The sequence below is a fragment of the Oncorhynchus keta genome, chromosome 18, assembly GCF_023373465.1.
Source record: "Oncorhynchus keta strain PuntledgeMale-10-30-2019 chromosome 18, Oket_V2, whole genome shotgun sequence".
Classification (NCBI taxonomy): Eukaryota; Metazoa; Chordata; class Actinopteri; order Salmoniformes; family Salmonidae; genus Oncorhynchus; species Oncorhynchus keta.
In genome coordinates, this window is record NC_068438.1 from 2527773 (window position 1) to 2550421 (window position 22649).

At 40.9% G+C, this 22649-nt stretch overlaps 1 protein-coding gene and 1 pseudogene across 5 annotated transcripts in view; both read left to right on the plus strand.

Moving 5' to 3' along the window:
* LOC127908947 (oocyte zinc finger protein XlCOF22-like) overlaps positions 1 to 22649 on the plus strand; it is a 37292-nt pseudogene that overhangs the window by 8624 nt on the left and 6019 nt on the right.
* Positions 8516 to 22649, plus strand: part of LOC118397045 (gastrula zinc finger protein XlCGF17.1-like) — a 41488-nt gene continuing 27354 nt past the window's right edge. For 2 of the 5 annotated variants that reach the window (XM_052467169.1, XM_052467165.1), the window contains exon 1: positions 11348 to 11926. In XM_052467169.1, the coding sequence (XP_052323129.1) occupies positions 11572 to 11926 (355 nt within the window). In that variant the 5' untranslated portion in view covers positions 11348 to 11571. The other 3 variants (XM_052467166.1, XM_052467167.1, XM_052467168.1) reach the window with 3 other exon arrangements.

The following is a 22649-nucleotide window of genomic DNA, read 5'->3' on the forward strand; positions in this document are numbered from 1 at the left end:
ATAGTATATTCTAGAATTTATCCATGATTCATAATGATAGTTTAACCAGGTTTCTAGGCAATATAGTATATTCTAGAATTGCCAGTGTAGATTTCTTGTGGGGGTCAAATTGTTAGAGCTGTTTATAAGTCATTGTTTAATATTCAGCCTATTTGATTCATTACATTACAATTTAACCAGGGTCTGTAGTGACATCTCAAGCACTATATCCTATCCAAGCCACATGGAAGCCCAACATTGACTACCGTTGGCTGGCATGCATAACTTCCAGTGAATTAAGCTTACTGGTGTTCCCCCAGCGTTAGGGCAACCCCATTCCTATTTTAAATTCCTGGAGATTATTGGACATTTTCCAGTACCTTTAGAATTGTCCAGTATCTGTACTGTTTTCTTAGAAGTAGGTAGCAGAATCAATATAGTTAACCATTAGACATATGTGATTGTGCAAAGCTGGATCAACACACCTGGTCATTTTGGGCCTTTGGACAGGAACATTGGTTAATCATTTGGAAGCACCAGAGGCTTGGACTTGTGAAGGCCATTGGACAGGAACATTAGTTAATCAGTTATAGGCACCTGCAATAGGAGTGTGCATGTCTGTTTATTTTTGTGTCATTGCAATGGTCACGCCACCAATAGAATCAATGCCCTAATGTCTGAGCCAATCAGAGAATGGAAACTAAGCAGAAAGATAAGGGTGGCCAAGGCTAAAGGGTATTAATAATTTACATAAAGGGGAGTGACTATGTTATGCTGTGGGACAGTTTTTTTGTAGTCTGAAATGCTCTCTAACTACGTCACATTTAGTGTCTCCTTATGTTGCGCTGGGAAAACAGTTTTCATGGGCACAGACATCCTAAATAATTTCATAGTTTACTAAATCCAATGGTTCTAACCGAGAGTCACCTTAACTTTAACACCCAAATCGATACTGTCATTATCGCGGTTCTTCAAAAATTACACATAATAGTTAATACTGTAGCTGTTTAGTTACAGTCACATGTTCAACTATCATCAGCTGATCTAGGAAATCATTTTCTGAATGACAGTCAAATGACGAACATCACGACATGCAACAACCAAAGTGCTTCTTCATTCATTACTCTGGTAAAGACAGTTATGCCGTGCTCCACGTTGGATTCAACATCCCTAAAAAAATTGGTGTTTATAATGTGTTATTGTGTGCTTGATTTACAGTAGGGTCTTGTTAGTCTGTTTGGACACAGAGATACTTTGTTCCTAATGTGTAGAGAAATGTTCCTTGATTGATTAGCTATTGTTCAACACACAGAGCTATTTTCCTTTATTCAGGTCATTTAGAATGACAACACATTACAGAGTAGCCTAGTGGGATTATTCACAAAATTATCTGGTGATCAGGTTAGGAAATGTCATGACAAAGATATTTTCCATGTTTCACCTGAAATATTACATGATAGGTCTATGTTGTTGTAAGGTGAAATTATGGCTCCTACTGTTGGTCTATGCTATTGTTAGGTGAAGTGGGGTGGCAAGTGGGTCGGCAGGTAGTGGTTAGAGCCAGTAACCGAAAGTTTATAAGATTGAATCCCCGAGCTGACAAGGTAAAAGTCTGTCGTTCTGCCCCTGAGCAAGGCATTTAACCTACTGTTCCTAGGCCATCATTGTAAATAAGAATTTGTTCTTAACTGACTTGCCCAGTTAAATAAAGGTCAAATGAAAAGCTATGGGTCCTACAGTAGGTCTATGTTGTCATCAGGTGAAGTTATGGGTCCTACAGTTGGTCTATGTTGTTGTTAGGTGAAGTTATGGGTCCCACAGTAGGTCTATGTTGTTGTTAGATAAAGTTATGGGCCAATTTGTTAAACACTTAGTGTTCAAACCCTCATTGTCAGGCTGATGGCAAAGCTAGCCAAAGAGCATTTTACTTGTTGAAGTGTTTAAAAAAAAAAGTATAAAGCAGTCGAGTTGCGACAATAACACAAACATATTAAGCAGGAGATTCAAACGAACCTTACAATTATAATCCAAAAGTAATGTGAAATGCACCCATAAGCAACCTGGAAATGGAGGCTATTTTTGCTGTCAGCCTATGAGAACTCCCCTGAGTTTTCCCCCACGGTGGTGAATTAGTGAATAGACACAGAGCTTAATGTGTGTTTCCTTGAGTAGCACTCATGATCTTGCACTGTAATATTCAGAATATATTGTGGAAAAACTAAAATCTTCACTCACCATTTTTGCTCCAGGCAGATATACTACATCCATAACTAGTGGTTTCCTCATTACCAGATATACTACATCCATAACTAGTGGTTTCCTCGTTACCAGATATACTACATCCATAACTAGTGGTTTCCTCGTTTACCAGATATACTACATCCATAACTAGTGGTTTCCTCATTACCAGATATACTACATCCATAACTAGTGGTTTCCTCATTACCAGATATAATACATCCATAACTAGTGGTTTCCTCATTACCAGATATACTACATCCATAACTAGTGGTTTCCTCGTTACCAGATATACTACATCCATAACTAGTGGTTTCCTCGTTACCAGATATACTACATCCATAACTAGTGGTTTCCTCGTTACCAGATATACTACATCCATAACTAGTGGTTTCCTCGTTTACCAGATATACTACATCCATAACTAGTGGTTTCCTCATTACCAGATATACTACATCCATAACTAGTGGTTTCCTCGTTACCAGATATACTACATCCATAACTAGTGGTTTCCTCGTTTACCAGATATACTACATCCATAACTAGTGGTTTCCTCATTACCAGATATACTACATCCATAACTAGTGGTTTCCTCATTACCAGATATAATACATCCATAACTAGCGGTTTCCTCTTAAGCAGATATAATACATCCATAACTAGCGGTTTCCTCGTTAGCAGGGAGGAGTTTCTGCAACCAGATTGTTTCTACATCCATAATGTTGTATCAGTTAATGTGACAACTGCTGCTCATCGAATGATTAACTGTTTATAATTGCGTGATTAAATTAATCGGGCAATTATTAACTCATTAACCTGGGGCACCATGGGAAAATTTGTTTTATTGAGTTTCTACTCAAAGAATTTCAGAATATCGATTTTACAACAGTCGCTAATTAATCAATTTCCTCTACAGTCTCATTCTGAACGCCGCATAATCCGTCAATCTGCACAAACCCGAGTCTCACCAATGAGTCTGTACCACACCAATTTTAGTTGATTATTTATTTACTAGCAAGCTAAAATGATATAAGATACACATACACAAAACACAGTTCTTGATTAGAACTTAGTACAACGAACGGGCCAACACACGATGAAGCGTGTTACCCAAAAGGTGGATTTAAAAGAGAGAGTAAAAGAGAAAGTATACGAGAGGAATATACATTTGGGTGCATTTGTCAGCTATGCTTATTTTAACCCTAACCTTGCCCCGAACTGCCGCTCTTATCAGTCGGAATATAATGATGTAATTGCGTGTTGAAGGTCTCCGATGGGGGGTTCCTCGGATGTTTCACTTCTCTGGTGTTACTCTCTGGTTGTCCTCACGATGTCAGTGTCCTTGTCTTCGTGGTCTGTTTCCTCGCCCTTGTTCTGAAAGGGGTCTTCTGAGGACAGCCAGCCCTGTAGCTCAGGGCTCACAGCGTAGGAATGAAAGCAGTGTAGATGCACGATTCGATGGAGAGTGGTGACCGGGTGGTCCTGCTTGAATTCACTCTCTTAGACACAGTTTCTCATCCATAGCATGGATTTGGTAGAGGGTTCCTTTGTCTTCAACCTCGTGTTGCGTTTTGGGTTCATTGACTACTCAGACCTTGGCTGCAGCTCGGGTCACTTAGTTTAGCATGTTAATTCTTAACTCACATATCTTATACCCTCGGGTCAGAAGTGGGTGTTTACGCCTTTTACCAAGTTAAGAGGCTGGAGGTCTGGATTTTACTCAGATCCAATTTGAGACAACTAACTTCACTTTTCATCTGTACCAAAACATTCTCTTTGATTTGGACATTTTCCACACAACGTACAATGTATAAACATCAAGCGTATACTGGGAAAACTCTTAAAGTTACAATGTTTTCGTTATAACGTTGTCCTTTAACTTTGAATAACGAAACAAAAATGACATACATTTTCATATTCCATCTTTCGTCATTACCACCTTTGTTGCCGTTCAAAACTTATTGTCCTAAAGTCCAATTATTGCATGTTTAATTCTCTGAGGCTGGTTCTCCATAGTGAGAGGACAAAGTGATTTTGCTGCCTTAGATTTACAATGGGCGTGAGGTGTCATAAACCCCCCCCTCCCCCATCTTCATACCCCTTAATCTCTTCTCCTCTGGTGGGGGTGAGAGATCTCTCTGTCGGATTGTGGTCTCCGGTAACCCGACCAGGACAGTCATGACAATAACTAGCGGCTTCCTCATTAGCAGGGAGGAGTTTCTGCAACCAGATACACTACATCCATAACTAGCGGTTTCCTCATTAGCAGGGAGGAGTTTCTGCAACCAAATACACTACATCCATAACTAGCAGTTTCCTCATTAGCAGGGAGGAGTTTCTGCAACCAAATTGTGTGTGCTTTGCCCTTGTGCCGCAATTTTAGCAAACACAGAAAGTGGCCTATATTGGAGACCAAAAGTCGTCTGGCACATTGCTTAGGGTTTCAACAATTTTAATAACTTATTTCTAGCCTCCAATCATTGATTTTACTACTAATGTGAAAACAAAACCAAATATGACTATTGTTTCTCATTTTAAGACAATTGTCAAATAATTTTAACATTGATTAGATGTCAATTGTTGTACAACATCATGGTTACGCTGTTGGCATCACCTTTTACAGTGGATTCCGCTGTTGTGGGCCTTTTACCATCTGTCTGACTTTGTTGTTCACACAGGAGAGAGACGGGACTACCGTGGGTCCTCTGGGGAGCCTCAACAACCTCATGATGCTGACAAAGCAGAGAAGACTCTCTCCAGATCAGAACACGTCAAGAAACCCCAGCAGAGATCCACAGGGAAGAGAACTCACTGCTGCTCTGACTGTGGGAAGAGATTCACCACCTCATCAGGCATTAAAATTAATCAGAGAATCCACACAGGAGAGAAACCTCACGGCTGTGATCAATGTGGGAAGAGTTTTACTCAGCTAAGCAGCCTGATATTGCACCAGAGAACACACACAGGCGTGAAACCGTACAGCTGTGATGAATGTGGGAAGAGTTTTACTCAGCTAAGCAGCCTGATATCACACCAGAGAACACACACAGGCGAGAAACCTTATAGCTGTTCTGAATGTGGGAAGAGTTTTACTCAGCTAAGCAGCCTGATATCACACCAGAGAACACACACAGGAGAGAAACCTTATAGCTGTGATGAATGTGGGAAGATGTTTACTAGGTCTAGCAATCTGACTCTACACCAGAGAATACATACAGGAGAGAAACCTTTCAGCTGTACTCAATGTGGGAAGAGTTTTACTAAGCTAAGCAACCTATATATATATATATATATGTAATATCACACCAGAGAATACACACAGGAGAGAAACCCTATAGCTGTGATCAATGTGGGAAGAGTTTTGTTCAATCTAGCTATCTGAAGATACACCAGAGAAGACACACAGGAGAGAAACCTTTTAACTGTACTCAATGTGGGAAGAGTTTTATTTTATCTAGCCTTCTGACAGTACACCAGAGAACACACACAGGAGAGAAATCTTATAGCTGTAATCAATGTGTGAAGAGTTTTGCTACATCTGGGCAGCTGACAATACACCAGAGAACACACACACAATAGAAATCCTTTAGCTCTAATTGACGTGGGAAGAGTTTTACTCTGTTAAACAGCCTGGTACGACACCAGAGAACACACAGGAGAGAAATATCTTAGCTGTAATCAATGTGGGAAGAGATACTCTGATAAAAGTTATCTGATCAAACATCAGAAAATACATGGAGTTGTTTCATGATATCAATGAAATCATGTCACAATGTAGAATGTTTTACATTGTAGTAGGAGTATTTTAATGATGTCACAATGTAGAAGCCTAAATGTTTGCCCCTTTATCAATTGATTTCAACATGATATAGATATTACCTTGGCCTAAACATCAGCGCCACAGGTAACTTCCACAAAGCTGTGAACGATCTGAGAGACAAGGCAAGAAGGGCATTCTATGCCATCAAAAGAAACATAAATTTCAACATACCAATTAGGATTTGGCTAAAAATACTTGAATCAGTCATAGAGCCCATTGCCCTTTATGGTTGTGAGGTCTGGGGTCCGCTCACCAACCAAGACTTCACAAAATGGGACAAACACCAAATTGAGACTCTGCACGCAGAATTCTGCAAAAATATCCTCCGTGTACAACGTAAAACACCAAATAATGCATGCAGAGCAGAATTAGGCCGATACCCACTAATTATCAAAATCCAGAAAAGAGCCGTTAAATTCTACAACCACCTAAAAGGAAGTGATTCACAAACCTTCCATAACCAATCCATCACCTACAGAGAGATGAACCTGGAGAAGAGTCCCCTAAGCAAGCTGGTCCTGGGGCTCTGTTCACAAACACAAACACACCCTACAGAGCCCCAGGACAACAGCACAATTAGACCCAACCAAATCATGAGAAAACAAAAAGATAATTACTTAACACATTGGAAAGAATTAACAAAAAAACAGAGCAAACTAGAATGCTATTTGGCCCTACACAGAGAGTACACAGCGGCAGAATACCTGACCACTGTGACTGACCCAAAATTAAGGAAAGCTTTGACTATGTACAGACTCAGTGAGCATAGCCTTGCTATTGAGAAAGGCCACCGTAGGCAGACATGGCTCTCAAGAGAAGACAGGCTATGTGCTCACTGCCCACAAAATGAGGTGGAAACTGAGCTGCACTTCCTAACCTCCTGCCCAATGTATGACCATATTAGAGAGACATATTTCCCCCAGATTACACAGATCCACAAAGAATTCGAAAACAAATCCAATTTTGAAAAACTCCCATATCTTTTGGGTGAAATTCCACAGTGTGCCATCACAGCAGCAATATTTGTGACCTGTTGCCACGAGAAAAGGGCAACCAGTGAAGAACAAACACCATTGTAAATACAACCCATACAACCCATGTATGTTGTCTACCTCACTTGCTTTGGCAATGTTAACACATGTTTCCCATGCCAATAAAGCCCTTGAATTGAATTGAATTGATATTAGCCTCAGGGGAAAAATCCAGGCTCAGAATTGAAAGTTGAGTTGTGTTACACTTACCACGTTGATGACCGACTTGAATCAAAATGCAACACTCCAAAATGTAGCTCGCTGTTTTCTTCAAATTGTCCTCTATCCAGTGATGTACACATTACTCCCAGATTCCGTGGGGTTTTTGAGCTGTTAGTTTTAACAGGACTTGCAACCTCATCTCCCTCCTTTCGCAGTTGATTTCAACATGATATCGATGAGTTATGACACATAAGTGTTGCATTCCTTTGTTTAGCGACCCCTAAATTAAAATGCATCACTCAAATGTAGCTGAATGTCTTCTGCAGGTTGTGCTCTAACCAGTGAGGTAAAAGATATCTCAAATGTCCATGTGTTTTTTAGTTGTGTTAGTTTCAACAGCACGTACAACCTAGTCGATATTAGTGATGTATTACTACTTGTCAAAACAACAACGTTTCTGGTGCTTGTTTAAACAAATACAAGTAATATGATTATTGTGGCAGATGTTTGTGGATATTGCACATTTTATGTTTAGGTTTTCAATTTATCCCAAACTGTTTCTGCATATTAGTTATTGATTTGGACAGGTTAAAACTGTGGTTTGACATCGGGATATCCCTCCTAGCAAAATGTCATTGAAAAGATGTTGAAAAGAAGACTATGCCCGAAATATGTATTTTCGGGTAGTTTTTTCAGTGACTTGAAAATAACTTAATTTCAATTTACTTGCAGGTAACCTCGTGGTTAGAGCGTTGGGCCGTAAGCCAGAATTTGTTCTTAACTGACTTATTTACATTGACGGCCTACCAGGGTATAATAAATTGGTCTATAATCAATTTTATTAACAATCTTACATCACTCCAGTATTTCTTGACAACGCTCAAGTGCTAATTGTCTTTATGCCACTACTGATGAAGCATGACTCAAATCACCTCATATTTCAAACATCCAGCCTGACAAAAGATACATGTTTTATTATTCCATGCCTCACCATCAAGTTCATTATTGCCAATTGTGCTACCATCCTGTTAGAAGTTAACAGATTATTTTATTACAATGGTTAAATTGGATTTCCATTGTGTTCAATGGTGTTATTTGCCCCCTAGTGGATATTTCTGGTACTTAGAAAGACTTCGCAAACAGGAAGTAGAGAATTTGTTCTGCACGCATAGAAGCAGCTTCAAACAACGCTACGGTGCAGGTCTTTCAATGTAGTTATTTCTTGTCACGCTTCAGCCTTGGAAAATATTTGTTTGTAAGTTCGATTCAAGCATTTAGCTAATGATGATAATCTTGTCATTGATAGAGTTGCTTACATATCAATGTTGGTTGCATTTACTCACAAATTGCAATGCCTTTAATGTATGTCGTTAGCTGTATTACTTTGCTTGTGCGTCATGCAAAAGAATTGTAAAATATACAATACTGTAGTTTTGTTACTGTTTCTAGTGTAATATGCTTTGTTATTCTACATAAATGGTTGTACATTATTAGAGTAATGAAAGGAGCCAGTTACCATATGAGTAACAATTAGCTATATGGTTTGGCATCATGCCAGATGCATGGTACCTTAGCATGTGCTTTGTATTTATGCAACTTCAAATGTATAATGTACATGTATTATGTCGGTGTGAATTGAATACTAAAGTATATTATTTTCTGTATTTTGCAGTTTCACAACATAAACGTTTTCAATATATTCATTCAAGAAAAGTCACGCCGTGGGAGTTTTATTGAAGACTTAGTTGTTAGCTATCTGTCTAGTTTTGCATGGGAACGCAACTCAAGGGCAGAATACCAATACATATTAACAAAGGGGTGTACAGTTGGTTTTGATATTTCATATTTACAATTATGTAAGATTTAGGAATCATAGTTATTCATGCAACCAACATAACATTGTTGGGTACAATTATATTGACATTGTTACCCTGCTTTTATATCCAACAGCATGCCTATGGAGAAGCGAGAGAAGCTCCGCAGTGAGGTGGAAAGTTACTACGGATATTGCAAGAGTTGGTTGCTGATTGTCTCAAGGGTGGGCAGTCAACAAGTTTTGCGTTTAGCTAGTGCGTTGCCATGGATCACAATTTATTTTGACTGCACGTTTTTCCGTATTGGAGGCAAGGTTTTTGGGGGCTCTTTCCAAGGGGACGAGAGTTCTAGAAGCTAGTTAGTTTTAGGATTCTATTGAAAGAAAAAGGATTCATTATTTAGAAATGTGTTTTTTAAATCTTGTTTTTAGTTGTTGACAGCCAGTAGACACCATGTTTATTGTAGTTGATTATGTGAAATGGAAGTTGTTTTCTGTCGGGGGTGAGCAAACTTGTCCAACAAAAACATAGCATATATTTGTTGTTAAAGGGGGAAGGTGTTACAGGCTTTGGTCTTCCCATTTATGTTTTGAGGTATAGCTCGTTAGCAGGTAGGGTGCACTGATTGAGGTCACCTCGTTAGTCAGTATGTGTTACACCTCTGCTGGCTTGTCCGTCTAGTTAGTGGGAAGGTGTTTCACCTGAACTGGTCCAGGTTCTATTTAAGAAAGTCTGGATGAAAATAAAACCAAATATAACTCAAACAGAAAGCATTTGCATTTTTGCGCAGTCCAGGCAGTGCCGAGAGGGATAGTTTGGCCTGCTATTTGTTCTGGTTCTGGTTGGATGTCTTGATAGATGTGGAGAGTCAACACCTTTAGTCGATCCACCTTTTTGGTTTGCTTCCTGTTTTTAAGTTGGGTGTGGGTTTTTCTTTTGTTTCCCTCTTCTTTGGCAGATTTAGTGGGTCTCGTGGTGGGTGTCTTTTAGGTCCCAGTTGTTGTTACTAGTCAACTTTCAGTGGGCACTGAGAGCAAAACTTCAACATTATGTTATAATACTTTTATTGCATCAAATGGTGGTTTTATGCAACAGAATAGAGGGTTCTTAGAACTATTGCGTCTGTGTGTTCTACTGAGGATGGGCATTCCAGAGCTTGAGTTAATGTTTCTGTTCTATATGGTACCAGGGAGAGATGACCTCAGGGCCAGACCCTGGTCTCTACACAAAGAGTACCGTTTTTACAGCAGATGCTGTCTGCTGAGAATTACAAGTATCTTTCATACAAATCTAAACCTTGTCACCTGTTCTAAACATCTGTTGTTGGTCATGTAGGTTGAAAGCGGTGTATCTTGGCTGTAAAAAACCTTTGTACTTTTGTATCGTGGCTCTCAACGAATAACGTTATGACTATAACTATTGTTCCCTGAAGGAGGGATACTAAATGAAACGGCCCCTGGCAGACCACCCAGACCTGACCCTAAACACTATTTCGGACTTTTGTGAGCCCTCTCCTTGGTTGGAAAATGGCTGTATGGTTTTCTGTGACAAGGTGCTGACCTAACAAAATCAGATGGTGTGCTTTCGCCGTAAAGCCTTTTTGAAATCGGACACTGTGGTTGGATTTACAAGAAGTGTATCTTTAAAATGGTATATAATACTTGTATGTTTGAGGAATTTTAATTATGGGATTTCTGTTTTGAATTTGGCACCCTGCAATTTCACTTGCTGTTTTCGAGGTGGGACGCTACCTGTCCCACTGGTGCCAGACAGGTTAAAGCACGTTAAAGCATCAGACAAGTTCTGTACGTATATTTGATTTTATAAACATTTCTTTGTGGATGTTGACGTGTCTTGCTGGAAGATCCACTTATGGCCAAGTTTCAGCCTCCTAGCAGAAAGGTAACCAGGTTTGGTGGCAAAAATATCCTGGTAGTGGGTAAAGTTTTTTAATTTTATTTCATACAGTCATTTTTGCTCATCTCTATCAAGGGTATCAATAACTAGTTGCTTATTTTGATAACTAGTTATTTGACTGAATCAGGAATACAGATGTGGAGTAGATGTAGAGTTTGTTTTAAAATCTCATTACAAATCTGAACTATTCAAACAACACGTGTTGCTATAATATTCATATTTAATGGAGAGGAAAAAAACGTTTCCCTAAACTGCTTGATAATATCATAATTCATTGAAGGAAAAAAAAGGTTTTCCCTCCTCAACTGCGTTTACTCCTTCCAGACAGCAGATGGCGATATGTGTCTTTCAGGTGATGGTTCTACTGTGACGTATAATTTAGTGGACGGAACACCTGCAGCCACCTCGGTAGCTCGCTAGAGAACAAAGTCGGAACATTCAAGATCTTTAGACAATTTCGTGGTTTATTTGCCACTATGATTTAAACATACCTATGTGGAAACAACTAGCTACCTCATTTAATTTTATGTTTACGTTGTAAGTCAACAAGCTGGCTGGTTAAATTTGCACTAGTCTAGTCGCTAATGCTAATGAGCTATTATCCACGACCATGAGTTCACTAAACTACTCTCCTCCTGATAAAGAAGAGGACGTCTGCTGGACTGAGAAAGACGCTCTCGTCAAAGAGGAGGAGGAAGAGGAGGCTGTGACAATACAAAATCAAGTAGAGGATGAGGCTGTTACCGTGAAAGAAGAAGAGAAAGATGCGTTCAGAGTGAAAGAGGAGGAGGATGTTACAGTAAAAGAAGAGGAGGAAGCCGTTTTTCGAGTGGAGGAGGTTACTGCGACAGTGAAAGAAGATGACCACGTTTTTTTAATGAAGGATGAAGAGGGGGAGATTACTGTCACATTAGAGGAGGACGAAGAAGAGAAGACTGGAGTTCTGATTAACACCAGTAAATACCGTGAGTACTATCCTAAAAAATAGGGGCACAAACTGCAGTTGTTGAACTCGTGTGATTTTTAAAAGGGCATTCTACACTTGAATATGTTTTTGTACTATATGAATTGTTCATGACGTCCTCCAGTGATTTTTACTTTTCCTGTTGAAAAGTGATACATAAATACATTAAAGTATAAACACACTAAAGTGAAACAAATATTACTTTGAAAATTGTGTTTAATAGACAACTGCAAACGTTAAGTAGTAGAGTATTCAAGGAGTTGGTTTGATAGGAAGTGGTGATGTCATGGACACTTCAAGGAGTTGGTTTAAAGCTAAAACAAGGAAGCAGTGACATATTGATGTTCAAATGCTACAGCAATTATGAAGGTGAAAAGCTTGAAGTCAAAAGGTCAATCCAGAGGTATAATCCACAATAAAACGATATAAAACAATGATATTAATTGGTTGAAAACTGTATCTTAAAACGGCATCTTCTATACAGGCACCCATCATCTGTTCCATGTAGACTTCAACTGACCCCGTCTTCCCATAATCCAACTAATGAAACGCACCTATAATTGGCCACGAGGGGTCATGACAAATAGAGGGATATTCTGTATACAAATAAACAACTTCCATACAACGCTGTGCACAGTCAGCATTTCTATATTAATTCTATATACTATAAATAATTCTATAAAACATTCTATTCAATATCAAACATATCTAGAAATACTTGTTCTTTCTGATACCAAAATGAGACAGTCATTAGTTATATTTCTAAATGTCTCTAACAGATATAATCTGGACATCAGACAGTCATTAGTTATATTTCTAACAGATATAATCTGGACATGAGACAGTCATTAGTTATATTTCTAAAAGATATAATCTGGACATCAGACAATCATTAGTTATATTTCTAAATGTGTCCAACAGATATAATCTGGACATGAGACAATCATTAGTTATATTTCTGAGGTTGAGAGACAAAAGCACTGGTTGTTCATTCTATTGTTTCTATTGTTTCTTGCCAATCACACTGGTTGTTCATTCTATAGTTTCTGGCCAATCACACTGGTTGTTCATTCTATAGTTTCTGGCCAATCACACTGGTTGTTCATTCTATAGTTTCTGGCCAATCACACTGGTTGTTCGTTCTATAGTTTCTAGCCAAGCAGAAAAGGTTGCTGTCTCATCCATTCCCTACGGCAGGTCAGAGGTCGCATTTCAGAATGTCAACATTGTTGCTCTAGTGGCTTCAAACAATGTCCCAATATTCTAATTAGCCACTTGGATATGTTCTGTAGGAATTGATGAAGCTACAAAGAGGGGGGTCCACCAACAAACCGTTAAAGATGTTGGGAAGCATTTAATCAATTTTTACACAATTTCTAAGGGTGATTTTGCATAAAAGTGAACCTGAACCACAGTGATAATTATCCTTAAAGGTTCAATATGCAGAAATCTCTCCACCATTTGATAAAATTGTGATATTTCGCCTGATTTCAGTATGTCTACACTCTGAGCTTGTTTTGTCACAATCATTCTATTATCTAAACCGCTGTTAAATACATTTTCCAAAACCTCAAATATTTTCAGCTGTTTGAAGATAATAGACTCAAAAACAACACTTAAGAATTGGAAGCATAGACATACCGCACATAGATCAGATCTGTGACTTCTTAGACTTGCTTTCAATGAGAATGACAGATCTATAACACACATTTTCTATGTGAAGTTGGTCAGGTCACCCAAAAAGTTATATGTTGCAGCTTTAACGCCTATAAACAGGTCATTGCATGAATTCTGATCATTACAGAGCAGGTGGCCACGTCTCCAAAAGGCTTTTCAGCCAATCATATTTAATTTCTTTTAGAATGGGCTTCCCGGGTCTTGTTTTCCACTCATAGCTGGTGATGTCATCGACATAGCTGTCCCCCAGTATTAGTTATGGACATGTTAATGAAACAGTACAGGCCCAATGGAAGAGTCTTGAGTGTTGTATTAAAGTATTGTAAAGATCGTGGGGGACAGGCAATGTAACAGTACAGACCCAAAGATAGGGGGGGTTGACTGGGACAGGCAATGTAACAGTACAGACCCAATGGAAGAGACAGGCAATGTAACATCCATAAAGGTTTTAGGAAATGTAAAACCTGCACCTGACATCAGATCATCTTGAAACTTTCTCTGGAAAGTGAAATTTCATCAAGGTTTTATAATAATTCCTGATTTTCATTGTCAGTATGTTTTTTTCAATTTTATGATGTCAGTAACATGCATAACGGTTGTGGATGTGATGGATCGTATCTTCTCTTCAGAAGCTGTTCCATTCACCACATTCAGTGTGCTTGTTCTGAGATATTTTCTTCAGACTTCTACTGAAGCAATTGTTGATAACTTGAAAGTTACGTGTTCTAGCTAAGATTCTCTTTAAAAACATATTCTGAAGTCACAGGTTGGAATCGCTTCAGGGATCTTTAATATATGCTGAAATCTGGGGTTTAAAATCAGTTCAGGAAACTGAAATATATGCTGAAATCTGGGGTTTAAAATCAGTTCAGGGAACATAAATGTATAGTGAAATGCATTTCTCTACATTGCAGTACTGTATTATAGACAGAAAGATGAGAAGAGTGTTCATCAACAATCTGAATAGTCCTGCAGTTTATTTTCCAACTGAAAGCCCCCCAAAATATCCTGACTTCGTCCCGTGTCTAGAAAAGTGGATTGGCGCTATATAATAGTACTAATAACAGTAATATCTTATTTGTAACACACTTTTCAAATAAGTGGCACAAAAATATATGTATAATAACATCAAATCAATGTAAATAGTCCAGTTGCTATTTGATTAATTGATCAGCAGTCTTATGGATTGAGGTTAGAAGCTGTTAAGGAGCCTTTTGGTTCTAGACTTGGCGCTCCGGTATCGCTTGCCGTGCGGTAGCAGAGAAAACAGACTATGACTTGGGTGACTAACGATTTTATGGGCTTTCCTCTGACACTGCCTATTATATAGGTCCTGGATGTCAGGAAGCTTGGCCCCAGTGATGTACTGGGCCGTACACACTACCCTCTGTAGCGCCTTTTAATTTTTTTATTTTTTTTATTTCACCTTTATTTAACCAGGTAGACAAGTTGAGAACAAGTTCTCATTTACAATTGCGACCTGGCCAAGATAAAGCAAAGCAGTTCGACAGATACAACGACACAGAGTTACACATGGAGTAAAACAAACATACAGTCAATAATACAGTATAAACAAGTCTATATACAATGTGAGCAAATTAGGTGAGAAGGGAGGTAAAGGCAAAAAAGGCCATGGTGGCAAAGTAAATACAATATAGCAAGTAAAACACTGGAATGGTAGTTTTGCAATGGAAGAATGTGCAAAGTAGAAATAAAAATAATGGGGTGCAAAGGAGCAAAATAAATAAATTAAATACAGTTGGGAAAGAGGTAGTTTTTGGGCTAAATTATAGGTGGGCTATGTACAGGTGCAGTAATCTGTAAGATGCTCTGACAGTTGGTGCTTAAAGCTAGTGAGGGAGATAAGTGTTTCCAGTTTCAGAGATTTTTGTAGTTCGTTCCAGTCATTGGCAGCAGAGAACTGGAAGGAGAGGCGGCCAAAGAAAGAATTGGTTTTGGGGGTGACTAGAGAGATGTACCTGCTGGAGCGTGTGCTACAGGTGGGAGATGCTATGGTGACCAGCGAGCTGAGATAAGGGGGCACTTTACCTAGCAGGGTCTTGTAGATGACATGGAGCCAGTGGGTTTGGCGACAAGTATGAAGCGAGGGCCAGCCAACGAGAGCGTACAGGTCGCAATGGTGGGTAGTATATGGGGCTTTGGTGACAAAACGGATTGCACTGTGATAGACTGCATCCAATTTGTTGAGTAGGGTATTGGAGGCTATTTTGTAAATGACATCGCCAAAGTCGAGGATTGGTAGGATGGTCAGTTTTACAAGGGTATGTTTGGCAGCATGAGTGAAGGATGCTTTGTTGCGAAATAGGAAGCCAATTCTAGATTTAACTTTGGATTGGAGATGTTTGATATGGGTCTGGAAGGAGAGTTTACAGTCTAACCAGACACCTAAGTATTTGTAGTTGTCCACGTATTCTAAGTCAGACCCGTCCAGAGTAGTGATGTTGGACAGGCGGGTAGGTGCAGGTAGCGATCGGTTGAAGAGCATGCATTTAGTTTTACTTGTATTTAAGAGCAATTGGAGGCCACGGAAGGAGAGTTGTATGGCATTGAAGCTTGCCTGGAGGGTTGTTAACACAGTGTCCAAAGAAGGGCCGGAAGTATACAGAATGGTGTCGTCTGCGTAGAGGTGGATCAGGGACTCACCAGCAGCAAGAGCGACCTCATTGATGTATACAGAGAAGAGAGTCGGTCCAAGAATTGAACCCTGTGGCACCCCCATAGAGACTGCCAGAGGTCCGGACAGCAGATCCTCTGATTTGACACACTGAACTCTATCAGATAAGTAGTTGGTGAACCAGGCGAGGCAATCATTTGAGAAACCAAGGCTGTCGAGTCTGCCGATGTGGTGGTTGACAGAGTCGAAAGCCTTGGCCAGATCAATGAATACGGCTGCACAGTAATGTTTCTTATCGATGGCGGTTAAGATATCGTTTAGGACCTTGAGCGTGGCTGAGGTGCACCCATGACCAGCTCTGAAACCAGATTGCATAGCAGAGAAGGTATGGTGAGATTCGAAATGGTCGGTAATCTGTTTGTTGACTTGGCTTTCGAAGACCTTAGAAAGGCATGGTAGGATAGATATAGGTCTGTAGCAGTTTGGGTCAAGAGTGTCCCCCCCCTTTGAAGAGGGGGATAACCGCAGCTGCTTTCCAATCTTTGGGAATCTCAGACGACACGAAAGAGAGGTTGAACAGGCTAGTAATAGGGGTGGCAACAATTTCGGCAGATAATTTCAGAAAGAAAGGGTCCAGATCGTCTAGCCCGGCTGATTTGTAGGGGTCCAGATTTTTCAGCTCTTTCAGAACATCAGCTGAATGGATTTGGGAGAAGGAGAAATGGGGAAGGCTTGGGCGAGTTGCTGTTGGGGGTGCAGTGCTGTTGACCGGGGTAGGAGTAGCCAGGTGGAAAGCATGGCCAGCCGTAGAAAAATGCTTATTGAAATTCTCAATTATGGTGGATTTATCAGTGGTGACAGTGTTTCCTATCTTCAGTGCAGTGGGCAGCTGGGAGGAGGTGTTCTTATTCTCCATGGACTTTACAGTGTCCCAGAACTTTTTGAGTTAGTGTTGCAGGAAGCAAATTTCTGCTTGAAAAAGCTAGCCTTGGCTTTTCTAACTGCCTGTGTATAACGGTTTCTAGCTTCCCTGAACAGCTGCATTTCACGGGGGCTGTTCGATGCTAATGCAGAACGCCATAGGATGTTTTTGTGTTGGTTAAGGGCAGTCAGGTCTGGGGAGAACCAAGGGCTATATCTGTTCCTGGTTCTAAATTTCTTGAATGGGGTATGTTTATTTAAGATGGTTCGGAAGGCATTTAAAAAAAATATCCAGGCATCCTCTACTGACGGGATGAGATCAATATCCTTCCAGGATACCCCGGCCAGGTCGATTAGAAAGGCCTGCTCGCTGAAGTGTTTCAGGGAGCGTTTTACAGTGATGAGTGGAGGTCGTTTGACCGCTGACCCATTACGGATGCAGGCAATGAGGCAGTGATCGCTGAGATCTTGGTTGAAGACAGCAGAGGTGTATTTAGAGGGGAAGTTGGTTAGGATGATATCTATGAGGGTGCCCGTGTTTAAGGCTTTGGGGGGGTACCTGGTAGGTATATTGATAATTTGAGTGAGATTGAGGGCATCAAGTTTAGATTGTAGGATGGCTGGGGTGTTAAGCATGTTCCAGTTTAGGTCGCCTAGCAGCACGAGCTCTGAAGATAGATGGGGGGCAATCAGTTCACATATGGTGTCCAGAGCACAACTGGGGGCAGAGGGTGGTCTATAGCAGGTGGCAACAGTGAGAGACTTGTTTTTAGAGAGGTGGATTTTTAAAAGTAGAAGTTCAAATTGTTTGGGTACAGACCTGGATAGTAGGACAGAACTCTGCAGGCTATCTTTGCAGTAGATTGCAACACCGCCCCCTTTAGCAGTTCTATCTTGTCTGAAAATGTTGGAATTTGGAATTTCAGAATTTTTGGTGGTCTTCCTAAGCCAGGATTCAGACACAGCTAGAACATCTGGGTTGGCAGAGTGTGCTAAAGCAGTGAATAGAACAAACTTAGGGAGGAGGCTTCTAATGTTAACATGCATGAAACCAAGGCTATTACGGTTACAGAAGTCATCAAAAGAGAGCACCTGGGGAATAGGAGTGGAGCTAGGCACTGCAGGGCCTGGATTCACCTCTACATCGCCAGAGGAACATAGGAGAAAAAGAATAAGGGTACGGCTAAAAGCAATAAGAATTGGTCGTTTAGAACGTCTGGAACAGAGAGTAAAAGGAGGTTTCTGGGGGCGATAAAATAGCATCAAGGTATAATGTACAGACAAAGGTATGGTAGGATGTGAATACAGTGGAGGTAAACCTAGGTATTGAGTGATGAAGAGAGAGATATAGTCTCTAGAAACATAATTGAAACCAGGAGATGTCATTGCATGTGTGGGTAGTGGAACTAATAAATTGGATAAGGTATAGTGAGCAGGACTAGAGGCGCTACAGTGAAATAAGCCAATAAACACTAACCAGAACAGCAATGGACAAGACATATTGACATTAAGGAGAGGCATCCTTAGTCGAGTGATCAAAAGAGTCCAGTGAGTGGAGTGGTTGGTTTGGGGGTCACGGCGATTTAGACAGCTAGCCAGGACATCGGTAGCAAGCTAGCATAGGATGGAGGTCTGTTGTTAGCCACCTCTTGCGTTCCGTCAGTAGATTAGTGGGGTTCCGTGTGGTAGAGGGGATTAGTCCAAATCAGTCCAACAACAAAAATAAAATCAAAACAATAGATATAGTTATAGAGGCCCAAGAAGAAACATAATAATAATAATAATAATAATAATAATAATAATAAAAATAAATAGATTGTCGATTGTCTATTCTGAGAGCAGCCGGTAAGACAGCTAACGGTTAGCAGGCCGCAGATGGGCGTTCAGGTAACGTCGCGACGGAGGAGCCAGCCGGATCTCCTTCGGGTAGATAACGTCGGCAGTCCAGTTGTGATGGCCCGGTGGGGCTCCGCGTAGGCGGTAAAACGGGTCCGGATAGGTGACTGCAGCCCAGGAGTGATTGACGGAGCTCAGGAGCGACTGACGGAGCTGGCCAGCTCCGGAGCAACCGATGCTTGCTCCGGAATCGACGAGAGCAGACAGACACACGGACAGCAGCCAGCCAGCTGTGAGATCCGGGAATGAATGTCCACAGAGAGCAGCCGAAATCCAAGGACATGGAGAGAAAAATTGGTCCGGTATGTTCCGTTCCGAGCCGCGCCGTACAAAAACTGGCAATAGATTTTCGAGCTAAAGGATAGCTGATGACCACAAACCGTGGTCAGCTGAATACTAACGATTTTCCAGTAAAGAAGCTAACTAACTTCGGAACTAGCTTCTGATTAGCTCCTGGCTAGCTTCTGGTTAGTTTCTGGCTAGCTTCTTGGAGCTTCTGGCTAGCTTCTGGCTAGCTTCTTGGAGGATTGCAGATTTGAGGTAAATAATACTTATTTATAAATATAAATTGGTGAGGCGGGTTGCAGGAGAGTGTTTTGAAGATGAGTTGATGGAAAATAAAAATAAAATGTACGTGAAAAAAAGTTGTAAATATATATATATACCGGACACGACAAGACGAGGACAAAAGACGTCTGAACTGCTGTGCCATCTCGGGAACAGTCAGATGCCGAGCAGTTGCCATACCCCTGCGGTGATGTAACCGGTCAGGATGCTCTCGATGGTGCAGCTGTAGAATCTTTTGAGGATCTGGAGACCCATGCCAAATCTTTTCAGTCTCCTGAGGGGGAAGAGGTTTGGTCGTGCCCTCTTCCTGACTGTCTTGGTGTGTTTGGACCATGATAGTTTGTTGGTGATGTGTACACCAAGGAACTTCAAATCCTCCACCTGAACCACTACAGCCCCGTCGATGTCAATGGGGGCCTGTTCGGCCCGCCTTTTCCTATAGTCTACGATCATCTCCTTTGTCTTACTCACATTGAGGTCTCTGACCTCCTCCCTATAGGCTGCCTCATCGTTGTCGGTGACCAGGCCTACCACTGTTGTGAGCAAACTTAATGATGCTGTTGGAGTTGTGTTTGGCCACGCAGTCGTGGGTGAACAGGGAGTACAGGAGTGGACTAAGTGCACACCCCCGAGGGACCCCAGTGTTGAGGATCAGCGTGGCAGACATGTTGTTGCCTACCCTTACCACCTGGGGGTGGCCCATCAGGAATTCCAGGATCCAGTTGCAGAGCAAGGTGTTTCGTCCCAGGGTCCTTAGCTTAGTGATGAGCTTCGTGGGCACTATGGTGTTGAACGCTGAGCTGTAGTCAATGACCAGCATTCTCACATACAGTGGGGAGAACAAGTATTTCATACACTGCCGATTTTGCAGGTTTTCCTACTTACAGCATGTAGAGGTCTGTAATTTTTTTATCATAGGTACACTTCAACTGTGAGAGACGGAATATTAGAAAAAAACAGACTCCAACCTCTCCATAATGGCCAAAACCAGAAAATCACATTGTATGATTTTTAAGTAATTAATTAGCATTTTGTTGCATGACATAAAGTATTTTATCACCTACCAACCAGTAAGAATTTCAGAGGAGGAATTGGAGAAGGTCATGTGGTCTGATGAGACAAATATAGAGCTTTTTGGTCTAAACTCCACTCGCTGTGTTTGGAGAAAGAAGAAGGATGAGTACAACCCCAAGAACACCACACCACCAGTGTTCCTATATCAGAACACACCAGCACCAGTGTTCCTATATCAGACCGCACCAGTGTTACTATATCAGACCACACTAGCACCAGTGTTCCTACACTGCTCAAAAAAATATTGGGAACACTAAAATAACACATCCTAGATCTGAATGAACAAAATCACACAAATGATCAATGGAAATCAAATTTATCAACCCATGGAGGTCTGGATTTGGAGTAAAGTGGAAAACTGCACTACAGGCTGATCCAACTTTGATGTAATGTCCTTAAAACAAGTACAAATGAGGCTCAGTAGTGTGTGTGGCCTCCACGTGCCTGTATGACCTCCCTACAACGCCTGGGCATGCTCCTGATGAGGTGGCGGATGGTCTCCTGTGGGATCTCCTCCCAGACCTGGACTAAAGCATCCGCCAACTCCTGGACAGTCTGTGGTGCTACGTGGCGTTGGTGGATGGAGCGAGACATGATGTCCCAGATGTGCTCAATTGGATTCAGGTCTGGGGAACGGGCGGGCCAGTCCATAGCATCAATGCCTTCCTCTTGCAGGAACTGCTGACACACTCCAGCCACATGAGGTCTAGCATTGTCTTGCATTAGGAGGAACCCAGGGCCAACCGCACCAGCATATGGTCTCACAAGGGGTCTGAGGATCTCATCTCAGTCAGAGAATGGAGAATGGAATCAGAGAATGGAAACTAAGCAGAAAGATAAGGGTGGCCAAGGCTAAAGGGTATTAATCATTTACATAAAGGGGAGTGACTATGTTATGCTGTGGGACAGTTTTTTTTGTAGTCTGAAATGCTCTCTAACTACGTCACATTTAGTGTCTCCTTATGTTGCGCTGGGAAAACAGTTTTTATGGTCATTATCGCGGTTCCTCAATAATTACACATTATACTTAATACTGTAGCTGTTTAGTTACAGTCACATGTTCAACTATCATCAGCTGATCCAGGAAATCATTTTCTGAATGACAGTCAAATGACAAACATCACGACATGCAACAACAACCAAAGTGCTTCTTCATTCATTACTCTGGTAAAGACAGTTATGCCGTGCTCCACGTTGGATTCAACATCCCTAAAAAAAATTGGTGTTTATAATGTGTTATTGTGTGCTTGATTTACAGTAGGTTCTCGTTAGTCTGTTTGGACACAGAGATACTTTACTCATAATGTGTAGAGAACGGTTCCTTGATTGATTAGCTATTGTTCAACACACAGAGCTATTTTCCTTTATTCTGGTCATTTAGAATGACAACACATTACAGAGTAGCCTAGTGGGATTATTCACAAAATTATCTGGTGATCAGGTTAGGAAATGTCATGACAAAGATATTTTCCATGTTTCACCTGAAATATTACATGATAGGTCTATGTTGTTGTAAGGTGAAATTATGGCTCCTACTGTTGGTCTATGCTATTGTTAGGTGAAGTGGGGTGGCAAGTGGGTCGGCAGGTAGTGGTTAGAGCGTTAGAGCCAGTAACCGAAAGTTTATAAGATTGAATCCCCGAGCTGACAATCTGAAATCTGTCGTTCTGCCCCTGAGCAAGGCATTTAACCTACTGTTCCTAGGCCGTCATTGTAAATAAGAATTTGTTCTTAACTGACTTGCCCAGTTAAATAAAGGTAAAATGAAAAGCTATGAGTCCTACAGTAGGTTTATGTTGTCATCAGGTGAAGTTATGGGTCCTACAGTTGGTCTATGTTGTTGTTAGGTGAAGTTATGGGTCCCACAGTAGGTCTATGTTGTTGTTAGGTAAAGTTATGGGCCAATTTGTTAAACACTTAGTGTTCAAACCCTCATTGTCAGGCTGATGGCAAA